Source organism: Pelodiscus sinensis, chromosome 11 (genome assembly GCF_052426305.1).
Source record: "Pelodiscus sinensis isolate ZL-2025 chromosome 11, ASM5242630v1, whole genome shotgun sequence".
Taxonomy (NCBI): Eukaryota; Metazoa; Chordata; order Testudines; family Trionychidae; genus Pelodiscus; species Pelodiscus sinensis.
The window spans coordinates 25,354,434-25,371,687 of record NC_143062.1 but is presented as its reverse complement, the minus strand read 5'-3'; the positions used below and the strand labels follow the sequence as shown (position 1 = coordinate 25,371,687).

Sequence of the window (17,254 nt, the reverse complement as noted above, 5' to 3'; positions counted from 1 at the left end):
AAAATGGATTGGTTTTCCAAAGTTAAGATTTCTTGTAGTTCTTTTATCTGAAACAGCACTGTTCCAAATCATAGGGTGCTAGGAATGTAAAGTTTGTCAGGAGGCTGATCTTAAGGTTGGTCAGGTATCTTCTGATGTTACTGAAAATTCCTGAAGACTTTGTCACTTTACAACAGGGACGAGGAATCTTTTTTGGGTGGGAGGCTGCTGACCCACAGAAAAACGAGTCAGGCTGGGGACTGTGGGGAGGCAGCGGGGGGAGGGAAGGGGAGGCTGGAGTGCCAGCAAGAGTTCCCTAAGGCTGGGGGTGACCCTAAGCCTCGGGGACCAGATCCAGGCAAACCAGGGGCTGTATGTGATTCCTGGTCCTTATGTTCCCCACCCCTGCCTTACAAGCTGTAGACATTTGCTATTTGTATATGTACTGTTGCACTTGTTCAACATGTCCCTTAATTTACTGAAGTGTCCCTCTGTTGTATATCTCTCAAGCTGATTGAGCCTCCTGCATCATTCTAGAGGCCACGTAGCCCAGAAACTCTGAGGGATATAACAAAATGATGGCAGCAGCCTCCCTCATCAAAATTTCCTTTGGCCAAGTGTGGGTACACTGGGCTGGGAATTAAAAGATCAAGAATACGTCTTCATCTTTGTCACTGACTAGTATTAATAATATGAAGTTTATCATCTTTATTATTAAGCTAGGTTTCATACTCCTGTCCTAGGATGGTGGCAAGTTTCCACCATGAAAAAATTAATACATAATCTATCTATCTATCTCTCTCTATCTCTCTCTCTCATATATATATATATATATATATATATATATATATCTATCTATCTATATATCTATCTATCTATCTAAGTTTACAAGTTTTTCCTACTAGGTGACAGAATGATGTCATCATGCTTTCATAGCTCTGGCACTCTCTGGCCCTGAAAGCTGCCAGAGAGAGGTGGTTGGCAAGCGTATCGAGAGGGGGCTGTAGCCCCCTACTGTAATTAAAAACTGTAAAATTAAAGTTGCAGGAACAACCTTGATTATGATACTTCCTGATTTTTAAGAGCTTGTCTCATAATTCCATAGAATTTAAGGCCTGAAGAAAATTGGATCATTTAGTCTGACCTCCAGTATATCAGAGGCATTTCACTCAGATACGCTAAAAGCAGAGACTTTATTTAAACTAAAGCACTTCAGTCCTCAGAAGACTAAATTGTGTCCAACAGGCAGAGAATAGGAAAAAGTAAGGTACTACTAATGTCTGAGGCCCCTACAGAAGCATGGAATTGGCTGGGAGATTCTGAGCTGCTCCAAGCATATAAACCATGGTAAGGGGTAAAAACTGCAATATCTGTGCCAACCTGACCTGGGAAAGAACTCCTTCCTGACCCTGTATTTGGCTATCAATATGACCTTGAGCATGGGCAAGATTCACTAGCTAGACAGATATAAAAAGGATTTTTAGAACCACCTAGAAGTGCTGATTTCTGATGCTTCATAAGAAGGTAAAAACCACCTTTATAATACATACAGCAATGGCTGTACATCAGGGGGAAATATTTCCTGACCACTACAGGCAATTGGCTGAAGTCCTGAGGAATGAGATTTGATCCCAGTCATTATCTTAATGTAGACCTGGCAGTGTTATGACTGTGTTGAAGGCTGTGCAAGAAATTCTGTTGTCTGTATCACCCATGAAAGAAGCCTTTGCAAATGTAACATTTTAAAGCAGTTTTTGTATGTGTTTCTAATTACCTCAAGATAAATCTTTAAGATACTGGGTTTATATAAATATAAAATATTTTGTCCTGTTGCTCTCTGTAAATACAATTTGAATGTTAATTTAGAGTAAAATCTCGATCTCCATTTATGGAAGTCTTTGTATTGACTTCTCTGGGGTCACGATTCCATCTAAAGTGTGTTAAACTTCTGAACATACCTGCCTTATTTCTTCAGGTAGCTTCCACAAAACAATTCATACAGGATGTCATATTGGTGAAAGGGAATATGAGGAGTGAGTTGTGTGTTTGTCAAAAGCCAAGTCTGTACTTTGTGTCTCTTCATTTGTTTCTTGACCACAGATTTTGTAACCACTTCAAGTGGCTGCAGTGGGAAGTTGTTTTGACTGTTAACTAGTGAAGGGATGATGTAGCCTGGAGTGAACACTGATTCTTAACAAATATACTCTAACTAGCCACCATATTTATTCATTCAATTTATACACTTTTTTCCAGATGTGGGGGAGAGACAGGAAACTTACTTTTTTTGCACCAGTAAGGTTTTTACACTGACTCATTGAGAAGACAAGTTTATTATATAACTAGCAGCTGTGATAATGAAGACTGACTAGGAAAGAGCACTGATTTTTGAAGAGTGATGAAAAAAGGATAGAGTTATGAAAAGTGATTTTGCTGCCATGTACTGAGAGTAGGATAGACATGGACAAGTCAGTGAGTACTGAATCATAGCAGCTTTTTAAAAGATGGACTTATTTCAGTCTACAGTTATCTATCCTGTTTTCAAACAAAATACCTTTTTTTTTGTAGGTAATATATCCTCAACATTCAAAACTTACAGATAAAGAGGTAAGAGTTATAACATATACATAGTATGTCACTTTTTAAAATTGTGTATATCAGGAAATATAACTGTTTTTTTTTCCTTTTAGAAAACCAGTATTTGTTATTTGTCTTTTCCAGATTCCAATTCAGGTAAATGCTTCTTTTTTTAATAATCTGAAATCTGTGTTCTATTTGCAAATCAAACTAAACTAAGAGTTAAATTTGCCAGTAAATAGCAGTAACTTAGAGTAAATGTGTATTAAAGGGAATGCTGTGATTATCCTCCCTAATTTAGAATATTAAAAGTTAGATGTTATTTGTATTGTAATAAACCCTGGGAAACCCAGTATATTATGTGTAATTGAAATATTAGAAATGTTAACTGGAGAAACATTTGCTTTTCTCTAGTTCTTTCCACCTGATGGTTTCAGAGCATTTTACAGACACTGACTAAACCTCCTAATATAACTTATGAAATCAGTGCATTATACATCTGGGGAACTGAGGCACGGGGTAAAATTGTTAGGTTACTAGGGAGTATTGGAGAGAAATAATTAAATATAATGCTTCTACGTTGTTAAAGATCTGTTTGATTGTTTTAAAAGCATGTCTAGAAGTAGAATGCCCTCTTGCTCCAGCTCTGACCCCTTCTGTAGCCATGCCCCCTCCTGCACTCAGTCCCTTTCCCAAAGCCTGTACTCCAGCCTCCTGCTCCAGGGTCAGCCCCGGAGCCTCATCCCACAGGGCAAACCCCATTGGCCTTAGCTCAGAGCCTGCACTCCCTCCCAAACCCCAGTGAGACAGAGTAATGGGAACAGAGGGGAAGGGATGGGACAGGGTTGATCCTGGGTTGCACTTGAATTAAAAAAATTATCGTGGGCATGAAAAGCTTCAAGACCAGTGATCTAGACTATTCCGGACAGGTATTTGTCTAACCTGATCTTAACAGTCTTCAGTGGTGGAGATTCCACAACCTCCCTCAGCAATTTATTCCATTGCTTAACCACCCTGACAGGATGTTTTTCCTAATGTCCAACTTAAACTTCCCTAGCTGCAATTTAAGCCCATTGTTTCTTGTCCTATCATCAAGAGGTTAAAGAGAATAATTTTCTCCCTCCTCCTTGTAAAACATTGGAATTGAGTGCCTTAGGTCAACTTCCCGCAGTAATGTAGACATAGGCATACTCTGGAAAGGGTGAGAAGCACTGATGGAATTAATCACATATCTGGCACAATGAATCAATAGAATTTCAGTCAATTTTATGCTGCCAGCTAACAGTGAATCAGCAGAGTCTTGCCACCATTTTATGCTCTATTTTAGATTTTGCATGCTCTATGCATTGTAGAATACAAGATTCTAGAGTATACAAAATGTGAATTAAATGTGAAGACTAGTAAACCACCTGACTATAAAATATTTCACCATATATTGTTTCTGAAAATCAGGCTTCACGCAGTGAGCGAGAGAGAATTTTTAGTGTTGCATATGTTGTTGTTGTTGTTTAGTTGAATTACAATAGTACATAATCTGAGTTAGGGACTCAGTCTTCTCATTTGTGCCTACCTTGAAGAATTTACGTTCTAAAGCAGGTGGGGAGGGGGGAAGAACTGTGGAAAGGCATGGGTATGTCTAGACTGGCGGGTTTTTCTGGGATTACTTGCAAAAGCTATTATCATGTCTCTTCTAGTCTTCTCTTTTCCAGGCTAAACAAACCAATTCCTTCAACCTTGCCTCACAGGTCATGTTTCTTACACCTTGAATGATTTTTGTTGCTCTTCTTGCTCTGGACTTTTTCCAATATGTCCACATCTTTTCTGAAATGTGGCGCACAGAGTTGGACACAATATAATTGAGGCCTAATCATTAGAGAGAAATAATTGCTTCTTGTGTACTACTTACAGAACTCCTGCTAATGTATCCCAGAATTATGTTGGCTTTCTTGCCATAGTATTACACTATTAATTCATATTTAGCTTGTGGTCTACCATCTCTCTCTGTGTGTCTCTCTCTCTCTCTCTCTCTGTCTCTCTCTCTCTCTCTCTCTCTCTCACACACACACATCCCCTACTACCTACCTTCTGAAGTACTCTTTCCTAGACAGGCACTTCCCATGTTGTATGTGTGTAATTGATTATACCTTCCTAAGTAGAGTATTCTGCATTTGGCCTTTTTAAATATTTTAATTAGGCTTTAAATCTGAGAAGAAAAGCTTAATGCAACATAAGAACAAATTTGGAAGGAGGTTGTTAGCTTGTAGCTGAATCAAGAGTAATAGTCTATCAGGCCTTCATGGCTCTGAAAGTAATAGAGGGCATAGAATTTGTCAGGCCTCAGGACAATGAATTTTGATGAGAAGTAATCAGCTGACAAGTTTCTTTTCCTTTTTACAATTTAATGTAGATAGACTTTTTGTAGTGTGATTACTTTCAGAGCAAAATACAGCCGGTCCCCGAGTTGCGAACGGTCGAGTTACAACCGTTCGCATTTACGACCAAAGCTCCCATGGAGCGGTTGTAAAGGCGGTTCCCAAGTTATGAATGCGACCCGCACTTACGAACAGCGCGGTTGCTATGTAACTCAATGGGGTCCGAGTTACGAACAAATCAAGTTATGGCCAAGTGTTTGGTCCGTAACTTGTTCATAACTCGGGAGAGACTGTATGATTTTTTTTCTTAATTTGTTATGCAGAACTGCCTCCTATTTGGTCTTTCAAAATTATTGAAGCAGATGCTGGTGAGGCTGGAGGAGAAACATAATTGTGCTGCCCACTTTGCCTTTTGCCTTACTTTTGTACAGCATTTCTATTATTAATTTCTGTGCTAATTAATTTAACTGGTCTATTTTTCTTTTAACAACCAGAATCAGAAATTGATTTAAGACATCGTTAAAGATATTAAATAAACTTCAATGGACATAGAGATGTTAGATATAGTTTAATTTAATAATTACGTAACCGCACCAATTCTTAGCGGTCATACGATTATCTGATGGTTGCCAGGGGTGGGGCCAGTAAGTAGCCAGTGCATTCCTGGCCCCACTCCAGGGGAGCCCCCTGCCACCTCACGCTTCTGCCTGTGTATCGGAGGGATCAACGCAGGCTGTCAAGCGGGATATGGTCCACAACGGGAGCTGGTTTAAAAACTGGCTCCCGGTGCAGACCAGCTCCTTCCTGCTGCCCTGTGCTGCTGCCTCTGATACAGAGACATCAGCGCAGGGCAGCAGCAGCCCCTGTTCTCACGGGGCTTGAATTCCCCATGAGCAGAGGCTGCTCCACCATCCCATGGAGCATCCTCTCTCCGTGGTGAGTACGGGCCCACTGAGGAGAGAGACAGCTTCGGCATCCTGCCTGTCCCCTTCCCACACGCTTCCTCCATATTTTGCTAGCATCATTTTGAACTGCTCTCAGGAAACAGGTCACGCTGCCACAATTTTAATAGTCATTAATAAGAACAGGGTGATTTATATACATTGGTAGTTGTGCAATTAAATGGATTTAGCTAGGCATCTGTGAATTGCTATGCGTTCCCCAGCAATATGTCTACAAGAAGACATCAAGCGGAACAGTTACCTTTATAGACATTTATCCAGAGTAGCTTCATTCGACTGAGCACTACTGACTGATAGGAGAGGATAATGACTCAGAACTGGGATGACTGAGGCTATATGTCGACTGCAGCCTTTTTTTGGAAGAGATCTTCCGAAAAACCTTTTTCCAAAAGAGAGCGTACACACACACAAGCACATCAAGAAAGTGATCTGCTTTTTTGAAAGATAGCGTCCACACTGAATGGACGCTATCTCGCATTTAAGCTGTGATTGCTATGGATGGAGTGGCCACCAGGGCACCTGTGCTTTTTCCTCTTTCCTCTTCTTTCGAAAGAACTCCCTCTTCCCTGTCCACACACGCCTTTTTCCGAAACAGCTTTTTCAGAAAAAGGCTTCTTCCTCTTAAAAAGAGGATTACCGATGCCGGAAAACCCCCTCTATCCTTTTGATTTACTTTCGGAAGAACACAATTACAATGTGAACATAACTCAGGTTTTGTCAGAAAAACAGCTGTTTTTCTGACAAAACTCTGAAGTGTAGACATACTCTGAGGCCATTAAACTTCAAGATGTAAAAATGCTGCTTTCCTAGATACCTGTGTGGTGTAGGGATGTAAGTGAGTAGTCAACTAGACGACAATGGGCTTATCAGTTCATCAAGTTGAGTACTTGCATTTTCTCCTTTCCCCTCCCCTCTCCCTTCTCCCCCCCGGCCGCTGCCTCTGTATCAGAGACAGCAATGGGGAGAGCCGGAGCTGGCTTAAAAGCTGTTTTCCCCCAGCGTCATCTCTGATTTTAATCTGTCAGAGGCAGCAGTGCTGGTGGGGGGGAGGGGATGAAAGGCTGCTCAAGCAGAAGCCTTTCCCATGGGGGGGTCCCAGGCTTGCCACGGATAGAGGCTTCTCTGGCTGGGCAAGCAGCCCGACTCAGTCCTGGTTTGCTCTGGGTCCAGAATCAAACTGCACAGCAGCTCTGCAATTTACAAGGCAATATGAGTCAAGCAGCCTGCCCACCGGCTCCTGCTGTGTTTTAAATTGCCGTGCCACAGCGGGGTTTTGTCCTGCACTCTGTGCAAGCCAGGACTGAGCTGGGCTGTTTATCAACTAATCGAGTAATTGATAGAATTTTTATTGACTATTCGATTAGTAAATTAACCTTATTTTAACATTGCTAGGGTGGTGCTCACTCTAAAGTTGCAGTGGTGGAACTCCAAAACAGGAATTATCCTCAGCTTATAGAGGCATGTTTCCATCACCATGTGGAAGCTCACCATGCCTCAGTGCTAGTGGTCAGTAGCCTAATCGCTTTTATGTTGCCATGAGTTGTATAATGTTGTTATGATAATGCTACTGTGCTAAGTCATAAGAATCACAATATATGTATGTGGCATTGTATCAATGACGCTCCTGAACTCCATCTGGCTATAGATGGGGCCTGTGTTACTATTCTTTGAGGTGACCACTGCCACACCAGGCCCAAGACTTTTATCAATAGGAAAGGGTTTTTTTTCCATGGTGCTGCAAAGCCTAGTTTTTCACTGTGAAGGTCACTGTCTTCATGTAGTATTGTTGGGAAAGATCCATGATGCTAAAATCTTCAGAGATTCAGGGAGGAGGTGGCTTTTAAGCTAGCTCCTCATGTGTACTGGCTCCCACAGAGGCAGCAGTGGAGGGTGACAGGCAGGAACTGCCTGTCCTGCTCCCCCGCACATAACCACTGAAATTTTCAGCGGTTATGATTATATAAATGCTTAGGCTTATGTGATAAGTACTTGGTAAATATTGCACAACATCTAAGAGCAAGGAAAGCTACCTTGGACAAAGTGCAGGAGCAGGTGGCAGGGAGACTTTCTGAATGTTATGGAAAGCTGGAGAGGGTATTTTGCAAGAAGGATTATTTTATGTGGCCGAAAACAACAAATAGTTCACCTGAAGAAAAATAAAAATGGTGCATGTGGGCTCAAAGCACTGCAAGGCAAAAAAACTGAAGTTACTCTGATGTAACATCCTTGTGTAGACAAACCTTCAATTAAAGTCTGTTGAAATTAAGATACCATTATTTCCTTTTTTTTCCTTTCTTTTTGACATAGGTTGTCTTGGAGACACACAGTTTTGTTTTAGATTCCGGCAGTCTTCTGGTAGGAGGCTCTCACTGCATTGTATGCTGGACCAGCTGGAAAGAGACTTACCAATTTCCTTAAAGGTTGGAAACACACTAAAAGGAAATATATCACAATTTTAAAACAAAGTTCAGAAGTACACTTAAAATTTAGCACAGGTACCCTAACTCTGATCTGAATTTTTGGTGCTGGTGTCATAATGACAATTTAATTCAGAGAAGTTGATTAAGAAATATTTTCAAATGAGAAATATTCATCAAGCTCCTTCTTTTGTTGCATGCCATTACCAGATGGTAATTGACTTGGGAAAACTACTAGAATACTTTACTTTTATTAAGTACTTTTTCTGTATATATGCTATTCATTACTAGATAAGTGATGTGGTAAAGGGAAATTTCTCTGACCAGATATACTCTATGGGTAACACTGAAAACAACAGGTTGTGGTACGGGACCCTCTGGTCTGGTAACATCCATGGTCCAGCAGGACCACGTATATTGCAGGACTCGAGAGCCCTGCCGGCTTGGAGTGGAATCGGCCAGCGGGGCAGCAGAGCCCACAGCTGGCAGGGCAGGGAAGTGGAAGCGGGGAGGGTTTGGGAAGTGGAGCTTGTGGGAAACCTGAGCCTGTAGCCAGTGGGAGCTCCTTTGGGATTGCTATGAGGCCGTGATGGGTGCTCCAGCAGAACTGCTGTGGTGCCTGATAGGGGCAGCAGGGCAGCTGCAAGGATGCAGGGGCAGCCGCAGCTCATGGAGCCAGGAGGCTGGGGAAAGGAACCCAGCAGGGACACGGGTGCCCCCCCACCCCCAGACCTTCCCTGGTCCAGCAAGCTCCCTTGTCTGGGACCAGTCAGGTCCTGAGCATGGTGAACCAGGGGGGGTCTAACCTTTAGAGATAAGAAGCAATCCAATCCATGTTCCTGAATAAATTATTGCTCCTTTTTTAATGAAAAATAAAAATACTTTTTACTTTCCAAGATGTGAATTCAGAGTTCTGTTTTTCTTTCAGCTGTTGATGGCATCACCTAAATAAAAGCTGCATTTTTCAAATTCCTTTACAAAACTAATTATCATTGTCTATTTCATAGAAAATACTAGAGATGTGAACATATATAGTTAATGATGAGTTTAGGCTTATCTGTTAACCCTCATGGTTACATGCAGGCCCCTCACGAGCACTGTCTCCCACAGAGCCATCTGACCCCCATGCTGGTGCCTCTGTATCAGAGGCAGCAGTGCAGGATAGGGGAGGTAGGCAAGTGGGAGCTGGTGCACATGGGGAGCCAGATTAAAAGTTGTCTTCCTGAAAGCACCGGCTCCACTTGCCACCAGCATGTAAATACATTTTAACATTCCTGGGAAATACATAATCCTGAACTCAGGCCTTCATTGATAAATATAGGTGGAAAAGATTGTGAATTCTTGGGTTTTGGGATGGATGGGAATGGTTTAAATATTTTGTGTTTAAAATAGGCTTGTTTTTAAGTGTGCATTCTTTTTCTTAATGCTTTGGGAATGTTTTAGATGAACCTTTTAATGTGTGCTTTTGTGTTGAGTATTTAAGATAATCTGTGTTGTCAACTGACAAATTTTAAACAATTTTTTTCTTAGATCAGTAGATTATTTTGAGTTTACTGTTAAACCTTAAGTTATGTAGTATAGCTCTCATCTTGAAGATTTCAGTACAGGTGTTATTTTTTCTTATTGCTAATCCATACCCAACTGTTGAGGAGCTGACTTACAGCATGATATTTGACTTTCTGATAGTGGTTTTTAGGGGACACTAAGTCTCATTGCAGAAAATTTCTGGGAGAATACAAACAGCAAGTATAATAAACAGTGAGTCCAGTTAGTGCTACAGCTTTTTTGTTTCAATCAGTTGTAGAATGTTTAGTTCCAGGGAAGAGGATAGCACATTGTCCTTACTTATTTTTTATATATGTGTGTATATATATAAATGAAAGAAGCATTGTTTTAAATAACACCTAGAATATTCAAAAATAGGAAACAGTCTTTACTTTGAAATTATTAAATAGATTTTTTTTTAACAGATGGACCCTGCATATTACTATGGCTATGTATATTTTAGACAAGTTCGAGACAAAACATTAAAAAGAGGCTACTTCCAGAAGGTAATCAAATGTCTTATTAGACAAATATGTACCGCATCAATTCCAGAGGCCATTACACTTGACGCTTAATAAGGGAGAAACAATGTCTCATGCTTTTCTGTATACTTCTGAGCACATAGGCGCTTCAGAAAAGAACTATAACTTACCTACCATTTAACTGTAACTGCAAAAAATTGTAGGGCATTCATTGTATTCGTACTATTATAAATGTTATTCATAAGTCATTATTTTATATAGTCTGCATGTATATTTCCAAAATAATTGTCCACCATAGCTTTTAGTAAAAGTATTTCATTGTACAGAAGAAAAATTACAATAGCAAATTAGGGGGGGGTTATATTTAGTTTATACGATCAGAGAAATCGATTTCTTATACTCTGATTACTGTGGGGAACAAGACTTGTACTGTTCAGCTGATGAAGATTACCATGTGAAGAAGCCATACTAGAAAATTAACTCCGACTAGGTGGTTTCCAGAAATTTTATAAATACAATTCCTGTCCTCTCTCTATGGTGGAATTAAGTTACCTTGTTGGTAAATGGTTGCAGAGCACTGTTCTGAGAAGACTGCGCTTAATGATTTTGGAACTGTTTGGAACATAGTTTCAACCCTAATAGTACTCATTCTTACAGTCAGAAACACATCAGCTCTGTTATTGGATAGACTCCTTTTTAAGTTTCTTCTTATATTTATGTCTCTAGCAAGTGATCTTTTGTCTTCCCATTATTGGTTCTGATCTAGATCTTTTATAGGTTCCTGTATCTGAAAGGTGAAAAGTTGTGTATGTGTGAACCAGTGCTGTTGTGGTTCTACTCTGAAAAATGCTCATTTTTGTTTTTATTTTTAAAAACACTTTATTCAGTACGTCTTATGGTCTGATGTAGTATTTGTGTACTTCTTTGACAAAGAAGTTTGTAACTACTTTTCAGTTTTGTTAGTTCTGCAAAGCCAACAAAACTCCAGAAGAATTAGCTGAATTTATTCTGGGTTGTATCTAATCAACAGAATTGTTAACCAAATTCCAATTGTATATCCAAATTTTATTGTTACTAGAATCTTGTGTAAGTATAACTGAGGACAGAATTTGGCTTAGAGTATAAATTATTGTGATGATGCATATGCTAGAAAGACCTCAGTTTGTCTTTTGAGTTTCTTGATTGAACTACAGGTTAGGCTGTAATTAAAGCTTACATTAACCGAGCAAGCTCAACGCAGAAGCTTTTGTATTACGCACAATCCCACTTGTTTTTCAAAGCAAAACTAAGGGTGTTAAATTTAGATTAATCAACTAATGGAATAGTCAATGCAATTCGCATTGACTATTCGATTAGTCAATAAGGGCACCTCCGCCCTTATTGGGGGAGGAGGGGAGTCAAGAAGTCCCCCACTGGCCCTGTGCTCCCTGCTTTTGAAATGTACAAGAACCACAAAGGCTGCTTGAGTCCCCCACTGGCCTCATGCTCCCTGTGCGCACTTTGGTTTTGAAATGTACAAGAGCCCCCTCTGAGGCTCTCATACATTTCAGAAGCAGGGCACAAAGGGCCAGTGGGGGACTGCTTGAGTCCCCCACTCATGCCCTGCTGCCCTGGCACTTCTGTTTTTGAAATGTAGCAAGAGCCTTGCTCTTACTACATTTCAAAGGCGGAAGCACTGCCAGTTCTCCGCTGCCCCTCTGTCTCCTTCCCCACAGAGACGGTGCTGGGGGGAACCAGCTTTCAAGCTGGCTACCCCCAGCAGCAGCTCCCGGTCCCCACCTTGCTGCCTTTCTCTGATAGAGGCAGTGACGGGTGGGGGTGGGAAGTGAGTAGTCCGAGTTGATTATCCAATAAACATATGCTTATCAGACAGTCGACTAGTCACTCAAATCCCCAAGCAAAACTACACTATATTGTGTGGCAAGGATCCCTCTTTCCCTTGCCAAACTTTGCACTTTTCCCCTTGGCGAGAAGGGCCTCAGGTAAACACCTCACTGGCTGCTGTGTCTGGGCAGTCAATCTTTCCCTTAGTAGGGAGTTGGGCTAGTAATCTTTCCCTGGGGAAGGGAGCCCAGCTTCTTCTGGAGCTTTTCATTACCCTGTCTGTAACTCCATAGCTATTGGTGTTTCTGCATATCTTTCTGTCCTTCTCCCTCCATCCTACAGGGGAGGCTTTTAAAACAGTGGTTCCCAACCTTTTTAATACCACAGACTGGCAAAACTATTCACAAACTTTTGGCAGACTGGTAACATTTTATTTGCGTATTCACTATTCAAATAATGAATATCCAAATAAAATGTTACCGGTCCGCTAAAAGCCCCAGCCCCCAGAGCTGCTACCAGAACAGCCAACTTCAGCTGTCACCTCCTGCCCCCTAAGGTTTAGAACCCACCACCACCAAACCCCCTAGTGCCAGCTTCTTGTTTCCAGAGCCCCACTGCACCCAACCCCCCTAGTGCCAGTCCCCAATATTAGCCCCATTCCCAGAGGCCCCCAGTGTCAGTCCTGTCCCTGTTGCTCCCCCATTACTAGTCCCACCTTCAGTGCCCCCTCCCCTCCCAGTGTCAGCTCCCCACCCTTTAAGACAGTCCACAATTCAGCAGTCCCAAGGGCTGGACACGGAGAGCTGGGAGGGGAAGGAGGCTGCTTGGAGTGACCCATTGGCTACTTGGGCAGAAAGTGGCAGGTCCCAGTGTGTGGGGGCAGTTGCACAGGGATTAATGGCTCAGCATTTGCCCAGCTGCGGCCCCTGGTGGCAGTGCTGTGCAGGAGAAACGCACCATCAGTCCTGGGCCACTCCCACCAGCCCGTGCAGACTCTGGGTCCATGTCAGACCCAGCAGCTCTTGGGGCTCCGTAAATGGCCAGGGCAGGGCATAGGCAGGGTGGCCGGGAAGGCCCCTGTTAGCCCTTCATGATGTGGCCTGGAGGGGCCGGGATCTGCACTCGCTGCCTTCAGGGCCAGTGATGTGGCTCCGGCCTTCTCCTCAGCATGGGCAGCTTGTCCTGTGGCAGCTTGCCTGCACGTGGGCCTTGGGCCACCCCTGGCTGCCAGCATGACCCCACTCACCTCATTTCTCCCCCGCGCTGTTCCTGGCTGTGGCGTGAGTGAGCCGTTGCTGTGCGGCGTTGCCCACGTGACCTTTCCCTGAACCACTCTGCGGAAAGGGCCTTGCTGGGCTCCACACAGACCTCATGTCATGCAGCAAGCCATATCCAGGAGGAGACCCCGCTGTGGCGATGGTTGGCGAAGAGGTAGGGCAGGACACGCCTCTCCCAACAGCTGTGGTGGGAGGGGGAGCACTGGACAGTGTTTCCAAGTCCTGGCCCTCAGAGCAGCAGTGGCCCAGAAGCCAGTGGTTCATGGACAGGTGGTTGGGAACTGCTGTTTTAAAAGGTCTCAGGCAGGCCTGAAGTGCAATCAGATGACCCTAAGTTGTCCAAGATAGCCCTGTCCCATCTGATTATAATCTGCCCGAGACAACCTCTTGTCAATTGCTCCTGCTTGTCCTGCAATAACCCACTTCTAATTAATGGGGGAGTTGGCTTTTTACCCTTCTAAGGCTGCCTTTTTCCGCTCTCTGGCAGCCCTCTGGTTTGACTATGTCACAATTGAAGCAATACATTGGTAGCTGCTGGTGTTTACAGATTTGTTTGTGGTTTCTTGTAGTTGCACATTGGGTTGAAAACTCACACTTGTTGCTAAATGATTGAGGGTGTTTTTAATGCTTGTTACTTTTGGGGCAGATTCATAAATTTAATCATGGATTATTTTGCTGCTTTCTTTATTCCAGTCCTTGGTTCTCATCAGCAAACTACCTTATATCCATCTTTTCCACACTGTGCTTAGGCACATAGCACCAGAATATTTTGTAAAGAATGACTCTTTCCTGGAAGCAGGTTAGTTAATACTAATTTATTGTTTTGGAAAAGTTCATAAGACAGGGATGTTAAAATATATGTAATTGATTAACCATTAAAATGCATGTCATCAATTAATCGACTGACATTTTCAGCGGTTAGTGGTTACATGTTTACGTGCAGAGCAGCAGCCAACTTCCTGGGAGCCAGTGCATGCCAGGAGCTGACTTTTAAGCCAGCTCCCCATGCGTGTTGCCTGCTACCCCGCGCTGCTACTTCTGTATTGGTGGTAGCAGTACAGGGCAGCAGGTGGCTCCCCAGGAGCTGCATGTAGCCATCCGGGTAACTGATAAGAATGAGCTTATCAGTTACCTGTTTAAACAGCTATGCTCTTACATCCGTAATAAAAGAGAGCTCAATTTGTTGTATGGAATTTCTAAATACTGATGACATTTTGTACTTGGTAACAGGAAAAAATATTGTAACATACATGTATTTTCCATCTGGATGTGCTGTTAAACTTCTAAAAATTGAGTTGAAGATTTATTATCTAGAAGATTATAATATGGTAGAACCTGAGTCCTTCCAAGGATAGTGTAGAGCTCTCCATTAAAAAGAGATAAAAGTCTATGTTCTCAGTATGGGGACTGCCTGCTCAGTACAGGTAGTTGGCAGCATCCTTAATTTGTTTTCCTTGCAAATTGGATTCACCTGTCACAGAGAAAGCTATAATGGCTCTCAAGCTTTTATTGATGAGAAGGAAGAGTAGGTGGAGGAGGCAGTGGTATTTTAATGGCTTTCTTACGCCCACTGGATCATCAGGAGTTAATGATATAGGGACACTAAGAATCTGGGCTTGTCTCCATCTCCCAGAAGCAACAGCTTACGAGTAAGTGACTCCTAACTATCTTAGAGTTTCATTAAGTGCCATAAATGGGCCAGGTCTTAGGAATCAACTTTCAGTGGGGATTTGCAATTTATTGAAGAGCATATTAGTAAGGTTTTATTGTATCCAACCTTTGACCTCAAACCAACTTTTTCTTCTGTGCTTAAAGCTAGCACCTGTTGAACTAGTGAACACCATTCATAACTACACATTCTAGGAAACCTGTTTCTAGACAGGTGACTTGATCATTAGCATATCATTAATATTTCTTGTTTATCTTTAAAAACTTAATTGCAAATTGTGATCATAGCTGGTTTATATAACTGTGTTCCTTTTACTCTCTTGATATGTAGTTGTACTTATCTAACACAGTGGGTCCTGATCCTAACTGCAGCTTATGTCTGCTACTTTAATGTAAATAAAAGAGACAGAAGACAATGTGATATTTTCTTACTGGACCAGTGAATGATTTGCAATACATTATATTAGGATAACAGATGAGTTCAATGGTATATATGGTATGCAATAAGATGTCTTCAGAATATGAAGCAAAGTAGATGACTAAGTGAAAAAAATCTCAGGGGAGTGATGGTGTTGGGAACAAATGTTAATTTAAGACTTACATTTTTAATATGTGTCAAAGTAATTTGCATTTCTTGAAGTAGAGCATATATAAACTAGACACGCAACATACTTGACCTCTTTGGCTCTGTTTTTCAGTTTGTAGTGATGTTGATCATTGGCCAACACCAGTCCCAGGGAAAACACTAAATTTGCCTATTATGGGCATTGTAATGAAGGTAAATCTGTGTCATTTTACCACATTTCCCCCTCCCCTATTTACTGTATATATTCAATGTATTCTGCCTTGTTTTGAGAGTTAAGATTGGGAGAATCCAGGTTAAATTTCCTGGAGTCCTTTGAAAACATAAGTACAATTTATAAATATCTGCTCTGTCACTAAGATTTTATATAGAGGTTCAAAACAAATGTTCCAGAACAAAATTCCAATCCTCAGCAGCTAGCTAACCGCTTTTCCACCTTTTCTCCAGAGTATACTTTCCCAGAAGGTTTCATAGTGATTCCATTGATGTGCCAACAGATACTGGTACATAAAGAAAATGTGAAAATATTTAGGGGTAAATTTTCTACTACATGAATGTAACACCATTCAAGTCAGTGGAGATACATTGATGTAAATTTAGAGGAAAATCTGGCTTGTCCTAGTAATTTTACATTATTTTACAAATAATTTCCAAGTCAGTCAGTATGTGGGGCCTGGAAGTCCAGGACATTAAGCAGCTTAAAAACTATTACTAGCATTAATATTGGGGGGGAAAAAAATAAAAAGCTAGTACATATTAAATTAAGCCATAAACAACTATAGTAATTGGATGGGGAGAGGAGATGAAATATTTGGGAGCTACATTCCTTCATAGCCTTGAATGGATTTCATGGATGACGAGTTTGACTTCAGAATTACTGTTAGCAAATGATTCTAGGCTTGTGGCCAGAAGCCTGTGCATTCCCAAAGATGGAGATCTATGTGAGTCTATTCTGGAAGAATAACCTATTTTTACTGGTAAAACAGAGTCCTGTTTTTATTTTAACTTCTGATTGGGCAAGTGTTAGATCTTCCTTGTTTTGAGATCTTTTCTGTTTTTCTGAATTCTCAATATTTAATTCTCAGATATGAGACCATTCTGTTTCCTTGTAATGACTTTTTTGACACTTGGTTAGTTGGAAAGTGAGGAAGGGTGCTGCTGACATTTTCAGCTGTATCTTGGCTTCTTTGCCCCCGCTATGCTTTGGCAATTGCTAGCTGTTTCAGTGTGTATGAAGGAGTCAGGTTTTGGGAGACCTATTCTAAGTGGTAACTGCCATTTTAAACTGAAAAGTATAAAATCTATTTATAATATTTCTTTCTAACTTCTAAAATGTCTCAGATTCTGAGCACTCGAGTTTTTCTGTTTTACTAGAGACAAGTTGAAACTTTCATTTTAATATAAAAAATCCTTATTAAAACAATTATGCTCTTATTTTAAAAAATGTTTAGCAATTTAATATTAATATAATTCTTGTAGCCATGATCTCTGGTCTCTAGCTAGATTTTCAGTATTGTCAGGAGGAAATAATTATTGCCCTGAAGTGGTACACTCTTATTAATTTTTTTCCA

At 41.4% G+C, this 17,254-nt stretch overlaps 1 protein-coding gene across 1 annotated transcript in view; it reads left to right on the top strand.

Annotated features, from left to right (window-relative positions):
- The window catches only part of DENND6A (DENN domain containing 6A), a 55,055-nt gene that overhangs the window by 2,130 nt on the left and 35,671 nt on the right, over positions 1-17,254 (top strand). Inside the window, exons 2-7 of the mRNA XM_006130928.5 lie at positions 2,545-2,583; positions 2,667-2,709; positions 8,195-8,307; positions 10,275-10,355; positions 14,126-14,231; positions 15,799-15,878. Of these exons, the coding sequence (XP_006130990.2) occupies positions 2,545-2,583; positions 2,667-2,709; positions 8,195-8,307; positions 10,275-10,355; positions 14,126-14,231; positions 15,799-15,878 (462 nt within the window). The remainder of the gene's footprint in view (positions 1-2,544; positions 2,584-2,666; positions 2,710-8,194; positions 8,308-10,274; positions 10,356-14,125; positions 14,232-15,798; positions 15,879-17,254) is intronic.